Genomic DNA, 11,459 nt, shown 5'->3' on the forward strand with positions numbered 1-11,459 from the left:
CTGTGATAGTTTCTATTGTTTTTTTCAGTAGGGTAATGATACCCATACTGTGCTGCACATTATTGGCAATATTGAGCTGAAGCTTGACTTTGCAAATTTAAAATCGCAAATCAAATCGCAATATCTGTCAAAAAAAAAAATCGCAATTTGATATTTTCCCCCAAATTGCACAGCCCTAGAAGTTATTATGTAAACTTAAAATAATAATAGGAATTAGAAACTTATCTGCAAATGATATCTAACTAGTGGTTGAAACTAAATCATTAGTTTCACATTTCCAGGTTCGTCATAGTTGGGTAAACTTCTCTGAATGTCGAACAGAAACTACAACAAAAATAATTTTTGCATTCTCATTTGTTCTAACAGCAAGAGAATAAAATACATGACAACATTTCTATATTTCCCAAAAGAGGAAAAAAAAGAGACTACTAGCTTTACGTTAAAGTTTTTACGTTATATATTATAAACTTAAAATACTATTTAAAATTATCTTTAATCATTTTAAAGAAATATTTTTAGAAAAATATTTGAACACCAAATAAATACAGTATGTACACACTGTAAATCTACTTTAAACATTACAGTATACTACACATATTTTTGAGTCGTTTTTAAGGCTTGATTTTTCAAAGGAATCTACTGGTAAAAAATCATGTAAAATCTCCTAAACTATTTAATCTATGACACAATGAATTTCATATTATGAAATGTGCTCATTTATTTTAAGTTGATTCTCAAAAGCCTGTGATTTTGAGTAAGGCCTGTTTGTATTTGACTTTAAATTATTTTGTACAATTAAAAGACTGTATACATACAGCTCAAGCAGGAAAAAACTTTACATTAGCAAAGCTACAGCTCACTGAACAAAGCATTCAACCTCTTAGTGGCATTACATGCAGTTATCCATAACCAAGCTCTACTCTTCTGCATAATGGTAACGATAGAAACTTCAACCTAACAGAAACTTTCAAATGTCAAACTGAACATTAAACATTAATAGATGTTTCCCTTTACTCAAAAACACATAACTTGGCACTTAATTTCATTATTTACTCTCCATCTTCAGCCATATGCAAAGCATGCTGGGAACTAACAATCACCACCAAAAAAAAATATTATTTTTTTTCCGTTTAATCAGTTCCTCAATTCAAGTTTCCTTAAAAATGAGGAAAACATTTCTTGGTTTTATTAGTGAAAAGTTCTCAATATTTTCTATACAACACTGAACCACAATTTCTTTAATAAAATACACACTATTTTTAATTATCACCTTAATTTTTTCAATGAAAATTACAAAACCCATGATTAATTTTTACAGTGTACAGTACCCAATATGTTACCCTAATACCTGCAGCTTACAGCTGTACTAATGACAATGACAAACTCTGGAATTGAAATAGCCTTGTTTTCCCATTTGTATTTAATAGTGCAATGCTCATACTCACACACTCATATGTTTCTATGGATTCTTTTCTTATCTGCAGCCCTACAGATCAGTCCTTCCACAGCCCGCAGGAAAGAGGCCTTACCCAGAATGCCACTTCATTTCCGATGACTCTAGTAGTATATAATGCTTTGGTGCAGATATTACACTATGAAATCGAACTAGAAGAATACATCAACTGTACTACCAAACAATTTTGAACAACATACACAAAACAAAGATATATACAGGCCTTCTATGATATATACGACTGCTACTACCAAAGCACTAAAAGTAGAATTCATATTAGGCCTGTTAGTCCAACTTCACAAAAATCGGACTGATGTGATTTTAGTCAGACTAAAGCATTTACCATATTTTTTTTTAAATGACAAGTTATTACTTTGGTCCAGCTTTTAAAGTGCATGTGACCAGGCTAATGGCACTAAAATTTTGCTCAAATGAGATCTAATTGTGCTTGGTAATACACAGCTGCAAACGTAGTTTCAAAAGTGAGTATAAAGTAAATGCTGCATGGGGAATTTCAGTACCGAAAGCAGGCTGTGACATTCAGTCTTTGAGGTTAAACATGTTTCAGCAATTTTCCTGGAGTCAAACTGAAGTTGTTCTCTGAGAATGTCCAATTTGTATCAGAATATCACTTTTTTTGTTTTTTTAAACAAAAGCCTCAAACTTCTTCATTTCGAATTGAGCTGTTTCAGCAACACCCCCTGCTGTCACACACGTACTAGTGTGTGTACATAGAACATTGAGAAATTAAGCACTAAACAAATAAACCAAATGGTTTGTGATGTGTTTGTGCTTAAGTTCCACTCCACATTTGCATCACTACAGATTGTATAAGAGCCCTTCTCTTCCTATTGAGCTACAAGGCCTTTTACAGCCTATTAAATGCATGCAAATACACAGCGACAGACACTGTATTTGCATGTTGCTGTTACTTCTCCATCTGGGCAATGTACAGATAAACCTACAATCTTTCCCCAGCTATGATGAAAGGCTACCTCACATAACACACCTCTGAGTGGGTGTTTTAAATTTCGGTGTGTGTATGCCTGAGAGAGAGGTACATGTACAGTATGTTTGAACTTCTGTATAAATGTTTTTTACTAAAGACTACAGAGTTCGAGATATGAAGGGTGAGACATGTTGTGTAGACAGGACAGGAAATGAGACAGACAGACTGACAACTACATGAATGACAGTCTAAAACTGATTTTAAAATGCACCTAAGTGTTTTTACAGAAGAAATACATGCAATATCCATCTAATGACCAGTTGTACACAATGCTTGTCACATAAAATACTGCCATAATTGTTGTTAATTAATTATACATTGCATTGTCTTTCCTTTGCAAGAGAGTGGCATAATTCGACAGAGCAGCATTCTGACAATTCAACTTTAATGGCATATTAGCATAAGTGCTACATTATCTGTTTATTTATGACTTGCACAATTTTATGACACCTGACATTTCAAGTTTGTGTGCCTTTCAACTAGCTGTGACATACAATAACCCATTGAATGTGAATGAATGGACCGAAATTTACATTGAACACAGAACTCTGAGAGTGTGTGTGTCTAATCTATTCCCCCCCGTAATAGGACAGAATCCTTCTACAAGAGGGCATTATATACAACTGGACACAAGCATTTTTGGGAAGGCACAGAGATGAGCTTTATCTCACAGATGACTGAATTTCCAAGCTTGGGAAAATGTACTAAAGTTCCAAACTTTAGAAATGAAGCACGTTTTCAAGTAAGTTGCACAATTCAGGCAGAGCTTCTGTTTTATTTACTTTCTCGTTTAACCAGTGAGCATCACCGAGCCTCAAAGCTACTCAAAAATGTAGCTAGTTATCAAGAAATGTACAGATATAGTAGTATAAAAAGAAATACTTCATATTTTATATAAAATATACATTATTGTAAGCCTGTATTAAAAGAATAACTGTAATTTCATCTAATACATGTTTTTTTTAAAACAAAGTAAAGACAAAGCATTTCTAAAATGTACACAAAGATAAACATTAACAAAACATTATACACTAAAAAGGAGTACATAATAAAACATTACAGTATGTTTAAACTGCTAACATATTGTACAGTACTAGTTAAAAGAAACATTTTGTGGTGGAGACATACCATATGTGATATATAATACCATGTACAGAATAATTCATAAAAACATGGCAAATGTACTATTTAGAAATGTTATTCGTTTCAGTTGGTCATAGGTAAAAATTCACTTCATCTAGGGTTTTTTATGTTCTCTGTATCCTGTCACTGAGTTTACTCAGTTGCTACCTCAGAAACCACATCATCTAGGCCTAATTTAGTTAGTGAACTGTATGACTCAGACTGAATTGCAAGACTGTTTCACCAGTTCACTGAAAAGAAGCAAATTCATTCACAAATTTAACATTGTTGTGATTTTAAACGGCTGACAGAAAAATACTAGACACAACTTGACTATGGAAATATTGTCAGGGTAAATTCAATGCTGTGGGGATTTTATAAATAAAATATCTTGAAATTCACATTTTTTCAGCGTTTTTTTTTTTTATTGTACATAATGCACACCAAATTCTGTTAGAATACATATTTTAATTAAAGTTTTGGCCTGATGGAAAAAGCTCTAGTATGGAAGACAGATCGATGAATACAGCAACATAATAAAGTTAGTATACAAGGAATTAGTTCTGTTTAAAGGGGTCATATGATGCTTTTTTAAAGATCATTATTTTGTGTATTTGGTGTAACAGAATATGTTGACATGCTTTAATGTTCAAAAACACATTCTTTTTCAAATACTGTACATTATTGTAGGTCCTCTATGCCCCGCCTCTCTCAAACGCTTCGTTTTCTACAAAGTCCCTCCTTCCGACAAGCGCAGTCTGCTCTGATTGGCCAGCTGACCCAGTGCATTGTGATTGGCCGAACACCGCAAGCAATCATCAGAAATGTAACGCCCTTGCCATAATCGCGAGCTTCATCTTTCAAAATAAATGTAAAGACAGAGCCCCGAAAGGGGAACAGAGTCGCGTGACAGACACAGTGATGAAGCTGGTATGTGTTTGCAGTACACAAGCCACGGTTAAGACAGCTGACTCCACTGTGATGTGACCCCCCCCCTCTCTCCCCCTCTCTCCCCCTCTCCATGCTCGCTCTCTCACGCTCTCTCTCTCTCTCTCTCGTGCACACACACACACGATGCGCAAAACTCCACATTTGAACAGTCAATAGCAAATACTTAAACTAATAACAAAACAGTTCACGAAACGGTCGTCCATAAAATGCATTGCTGTTCTGTTGTAAGTCATCTTAAAGATTCCTAAATGCATCTACTTTCAATAGCAAATACTTAAAATAATAACAAAACAGTAGCTGATTCAGAAGCACCAGATTGTCATAGCAAAGTCAGAATTACCTCCTCTCCTAGGTTCACGAAACAGTTGTCCATAAAATTATGCAAATATTTCCACATAGTGAGGTAGATATGTGGAGGCGTGTTAGAACGAGCCGTTTTAGGTAGGTGTGGTTGACCCTTAACTTTGATAAAGGATATATCTTTGGTTTTGAGACTTTAGTCTTTGCAACTTCAGGGATCTTATCTATGCACAATCAGCTTGTAACACTCCAAAGAGAAAGGAAAACTTGAAAATCGCATCATATGACCCCTTTAGATAAAATGTTTTGTATTTATATTAAAGCAAGCAAACAAAAAAACATGACAATCACATCAAGAGCAATATTCCGTTCAGCACAATATTCTGGGTATAAATGTTTGATGCCTGAACATTAATTTTTTTAATTCATGTGTATACCTCAGCATGTGTATAATATATGCACGTCAAGTTATTCATCCATACAGCCAAAATGGCCCAGTGCATGACAAAAAAAAAAAGTCTCTGTGAAAATACTTCTTCAAATAGCAGCACCACCCATAATAATGGTTATCACTATAGATGGCTGCAGTGATTAGAAATGAGAGGGAACGGTGGGGATCTAGACTGTTTTCTGTTCCCTGTTCCTAAATGGGCCGGGCATTATTTTCATGAGACATTCATGTAAAACTCTGTACATTCCTGGTGGTGTTAATTGCTGCACATCAAGGATTAATGCCATTAAAATGTTTTGTATTTATATTAAAACAAGCAAACAAAAAAACATGACAATCACATCAAGAGCAATATTACGTTCAGCACAATATTCTGGGTATAAATGTTTGATGCCTGAACATTAATTTTTTTAATTCATGTGTATACCTCAGCATGTGTATAATATATGCACGTCAAGTTATTCATCCATACAGCCAAAATGGCCCAGTGCATGACATAAAAAAAAGTCTCTGTGAAAATACTTCTTCAAATAGCAGCACCACCCATAATAATGGTTATCACTATAGATGGCTGCAGTGATTAGAAATGAGAGGGAACGGTGGGGATCTAGACTGTTTTCTGTTCCCTGTTCCTAAATGGGCCGGGCATTATTTTCATGAGACATTCATGTAAAACTCTGTACATTCCTGGTGGTGTTAATTGCTGCACATCAAGGATTAATGCCATTTGGCACGCACATTTGCACAAGAGAAGAGAAGAGAAGAGATTTCCTCTGTATCAGGCAGTGGAATCATTATTTGGTTTCTTGTGAATCAGTGCAGGCCATTCCTTAAAATCACAGGCCTTATCTAAGTTTGGACAAAACTGTCCATGACGTCTCCACCCAGTTACACCAGCAGCTAATAAGGTTATTGGTGTAAGTTTAACAAAGACACACTACTTCAAAGGTGACGGTTATATACAACAATACATAAGAAGCAAACTTCATATGTAAAACGTGATATCATATAACACTGTCACATCTACACACGGAGAAATGTGGGTCAAAATCCTGTATCTGGGTGAGGTTATTGAAAATAAGAGAAAAACACTTATTCAATAAAGCACTGTCAGGACAAAACCTATCCCAAAAATTCCTGCTGTCTGTCAGCTTGCCAGTCTATATCTGTCACACCAACGCAAACCGACTGAGATGAGATGAACCGAAGAAATTTGCATAGATTACGGTTGCACTTCTGGTTAAAGAGGACATAATGGAAAATGTCCAATATTAATCATTAAAAGCCGCGGATGCCAGACATCTTAGAACAGTCATATTCATTCAGCAGATAGGTGGAAATATCAGTTTACTAACATCACTATTGTACACTAATCTGCAGTTGTGCATGCGGTCAAGAGTTTTGGGGAAGAGTTTGTAAGCAGGAACAGAAGTTATTGACAACAAGACAAAATGTGTCATGGGTAAACTGAAGATAATAGTGTTGTTCTTGTTATCGCATACAAAAGCACATACGTCATATCGTGTAATTATATTTAAAAGTAGAACAAAACAGTTCCAAAACGACGTTAAATTATAGTTAAAACTCTTAAGAGAACTTCAGAAACATAAGAGGTTCAGTCACACAGGATGTCATACAAGCAAGCATGATTCATTTTAACGACACGAAACTAGTAGCTGCTACTTTAAAGAACCAGCTTTGAAAAAAAGGGAGACGAACGCGGATCTAAACATCAACACTTAACAAGACGATAAAAAAAAATAAAGAAAAATTGAGAGAGAGAAAAAAGAACTTACCGAAACGAGCACAGCAAACAAGACAGTTGCACGGAAGACATTGTCATGAAGTAAAAAATGTTGACCCATAGTGGCAAAAAACAAACCAAAAGATTTATGTCATTTCATAATTTGGTTAATTTCTCAGAGACTTTGTTATCTAGAAAACCTGTTTCTATCGTGCAAGATGAAAACGCTGCTGAGGTGCGATGCTGCTCATTCCTGCTTCAGGTGCTCCTGAACTTTTCTCATCTCGACTCTTTCTCTTCAGTGAGGGATGGGGGCGGGACGAAACTATTAGCCCCGCCCCCGTGGTGTCTTTTTCGGCTTTAACCAGACACGAACTTTTATAACAGCACCAGCGGACGTTCACCCTTACTAAAATCCTGTTGCAGGCGTCAGAGCAGGCAAGGGAGGTTGAACCTTCACGAAATCATTCTTGAGAAGTGGAGCAAAACGGTGCAAAATTGAAAAAATAAAACCTTGTACTCAGACAAATGAAACTAAATATATATATTTCTTATATGTACTAAGCTACTGAGCTATGCTTTGATACAACCTCCCAACTTTTCTCTTTTTTAACAAAATGTGATTTTTTTTTTACCTTGGACTGTGTAATATAATTTCAACTTTATCTTTAACAGCATTCAAGATGTTTTTAACATTTCAAAACACATTCTGGTGTTAGCAGACAGATTACACTTTCACATGTGACCAACAATTCCACAACAAATATAAAATATCATAATGAAATATTATCAAACTGACGGAGGTGACACATCTGATGGTGGTGACGAACACCTGAATTTGTAATAACACACTGTTTTAGATGTCGTGAGAGGACACTAAGAAACACAGATTTGGTATAATAATGAGAAAATTAAATTGAAGGTGATACTTGTGTTAAATACATTCTATTATTAATCCCTCATGACATTTAAAATTGAAAATATTTTGAATTTTTAAAGCTAATAGCAGTTACCCTTGCTGGACCTGTTTTGTCCCACGTCTCAAGAATGACTGTGCTTCTGTAGCTAACCTTTGCTTTAATCAGTTTACGACGAATGTGCAGAAGAATTCAGATGCATCTAAACCTTTTTTTTCTATAACCCTTTAGCCTAGTCAGGTTTTAATTTACGTTTATGCTTTTGGAAGATGCCTTTATCCAAAGCAATTGCAGGTATATGTTTTATCAGTTCCTGCATTCACCTGAGAATGAGAAAAGACTTTGAAATGGTTAATTGCTAAATACAAATGTTATACCAGCTGTCAGAGCGCAATATAAACTGTGATTTTAAGACAACAGGTCAAGAAAAACTATTAAAACAAGTGAAACTGAACGACAGGTTGCCATAATAGTGAAGGCTTGTAGGATGGAAATAACTGCTTATGCATATATAAGTAGAATGGGCTCACTATTCATGTATAAATATTTATAATGTTTGCACATCATTAATTATAAAGAATATTTTAAGATATTAGAGAGCAATTATTTGTGTTATCAAGTAATAAACCCTTTGTTTTATCCATCAGTATTAAATTACATATTAGCTTCCTCAAAAACAAACAAACAAACGAAATCAAAATCCTTCATGGACCTGCAACACAATAATCAGTCATCACTTACCAAGCCATATGAAACAGTGTAGGTTTAAAGAATCAACATCAGTCAAAAAGTTGGCCTATGTGAACTCTGTGATATATTTAAATGACAAGTGAAGCCTAAGCCAGACACTAGCTGCTGATTAGAAAAATGACACAACATTAGGGCTACAATATCATAATACTAATAACTTTTTGTTAGTGGCAATTTTGTGAGTAACTGAAGAAATCAAGGCTAGCAGCAGTAGCACCCTCCCACGACAGATTTGCACCTCACAGAATTTCACACAACACGTTTCAAAGCATGCTAAAAAAAATCTAATCTTGCTAACCATCTCAATATTAACAGTTCTTTAAATCTATAACTATAACTAATTAGTTCATTATGTATTTGTGAGTATTGTCTGATTAGCAGTGTTGTACATTTTAACAGTAGTTTTGTTACAAAGTTCATTGAACTATAGTGTCATAATACTTAGCCCAGCGGTTCAGCCTCCCTGTTTGTCAATTAGGACTTTCGCGTTTCCGGCTTCTAAGCACTAGATTGAAAGATTACATTTCCATACTATTCCAGTAAGTTTGAGGTGTCATTCGGTCATACAATACAGCTGTTTCAAGAACATACTATAGTAGACATATTTACAGTAATTGGGTCTTTGAATAGCCCACATAGGGTTATTAGAGGCAGTGTCATCAACCATGATTTGTAGAGGCATTTCAAAAAGAAAGCTTCATAATATATCAATCCAAAGGCCCTTCCAAGCATCAGATACCCCCCACAACTGTAAGTTACTTTTTGTTTCAGCTGAGCAGTTCAGCAGCAGTCTTGATGATTTGGTATCATCCCCATAACAGTGTTTCATTGTACATGCTTGTGGGCGCAGTTTTCTCTACTTTGTGTTTCACTGTTCTCTGTGTTGCAACAGTTTTTTTTTTAGGGGGGTCTCAGTCCTGTTCAGTGAACTATGCAGTCTCCTGGGTAACAGAAAGCAAGAAACAGTAGGGCAAACGCAATGCCTAAACAGGAAGTGGTCATACATACAGATCTCTGGTGGATGAAACAGTGAAACTCTTATCTCCCCACTGACAATAGAAACTTCTTCTTTTTTTTTTACCACACTGATCACAGCACTAAATGCTTTTGTAAACTCTAACTTCCTTTGCAAAATATGGGTGACAATTTGTAGTGCTAAAACTAGTCTGTAAAAGTTTGATTACACATTTTTCAAGCCTAAGTGTAAATGCAAAAATGTTTTTAACAACAACAAAACCTAAATAGTGGTGCAAACTTGCCACAACAATTGTAAGTGGTTGGCTTTAGTATGAGTTTTTTGTTTTGTTTTAATTGTTATGCGGTTGTTGCTTGTTCTGGGTGATTATTTACTGGTACAGAATAGTTCAGTTATGATATTCAGGTCCCTCATTCAATGTACATCTATGTAATTTTCAGGTATAAATCTATACAAGTAATAGCACACTGCTAAATTTGAGGACTTGTGGTGTGGGACGAGGTTAGGGAATTAGGGACATGTTCAAGTATCAGCAAAAATTGCATAACAGTGTGTGGTTGGAGATACATTTAAGTATTATTTGGAAAAGTTTTAAATGTCATTTAAGGAAAACAGTGAACCAGTTCTTAAAAACAGAGGATCCTCGCTTTCCAATGATATTAAGTTGTTTGAAGTCAAACATAAGCTTGAACATAGGATGTATTTGTGTAAATTTAAGTAGGCCTAAAGTTAGGTTCTGTCAGGGCAGTATCTATGCCACCCCTCCCACAAAAACAGAAGCTATACCAGCCACAACCAGCCTATCTGTCTTTTTTCTCACAGCAGCAGCCATACCAGCTTCCACCACTCCAACAGTAGCACCAACCTCTGTAAAGAAATACCAGCTAGCAACAGAAATACTTTATATTTATAAGCTAGATGCACACAGGACTTTAGAGTCTCATAACCAACGAGATACCAAAATTATACAGTAATAGAGTTGCCCAAGGCTTCCAAAACTCATGCTGCGTTTGCGTATGATGACCACGGGTGGCGCTGTTGACGTGTATCAACCATAGACTGTATCAACAATGCAGGCTCTAGTTAAGTACCACTAGATGGAAGCAGCAGGTACTTGTAGAATATGCAGTCTTTGGGTTTTTAAAACATTGAAAAATATGAGAAATACGGAATTGAAAAAGAAATAAAGAAAACGGAAACTGAATGAAAACATCTCATTATGTCAGATTCACAAACTGTGACAGACAGGGCCGTTTCTAGGCATAGGCGAGTTAGGCGGTCGCCTAGGGCGCCACCAGCTGAAGGGGCGCCAATGAGCGCACGTACTGGCACTTTTAGCATGGTTGTGATAAAGAGTGGCACGGTCACCCTGAAATATGACTGCCCCCACATTATTGGGCTAGAGTGCTGTCAATCTGACGATGCCTGTATGCCACTAGATCAGAGTGCTGTCAATTGCTGCCTGATTGTTGCATGCAAAGTTTGCATTTGGAGTGCTCAACAACGCCATTAGATCAGTGGGCTCTGTCAGTGCTTTGGCAAGGTAACACTTTTTTTGCCATACAATAAAGCTAAGTTCAAAGGCCAATTTACAATATTGGTACAGTAAATAAAGTGCACAAAATCAGTATTTTGTTTAGGCAGTATTTGTGGCACATTTGTCCAAAAGGTGTGCGTTTTTTTTGCGCCAATGCATTGTTAAAGGATCAGCGTGTCATGTAATATTCCCATATAAACTTTAACATCCAATTAAGAAATATTTGTATAGTAAAATTCGCTAATTCAC

At 35.8% G+C, this 11,459-nt stretch overlaps 1 protein-coding gene across 3 annotated transcripts in view; it reads right to left on the reverse strand.

The window, feature by feature from the left end:
* The window catches only part of ptprja (protein tyrosine phosphatase receptor type Ja), a 31,907-nt gene extending 24,602 nt beyond the window's left edge, over positions 1-7,305 (reverse strand). For all 3 annotated transcript variants that reach the window (XM_016279963.1, XM_016279962.1, XM_016279964.1), the window contains exon 1: positions 7,083-7,305. In XM_016279963.1, coding sequence (XP_016135449.1) covers positions 7,083-7,151 — 69 coding nt within the window. In that variant the 5' untranslated portion in view covers positions 7,152-7,305. The remainder of the gene's footprint in view (positions 1-7,082) is intronic.
* Positions 7,306-11,459: the final 4,154 nt, after the last annotated feature.

Source organism: Sinocyclocheilus grahami, unplaced genomic scaffold (assembly GCF_001515645.1).
Source record: "Sinocyclocheilus grahami isolate Dianchi unplaced genomic scaffold, SAMN03320097.WGS_v1.1 scaffold136.1, whole genome shotgun sequence".
Classification (NCBI taxonomy): domain Eukaryota; kingdom Metazoa; phylum Chordata; class Actinopteri; order Cypriniformes; family Cyprinidae; genus Sinocyclocheilus; species Sinocyclocheilus grahami.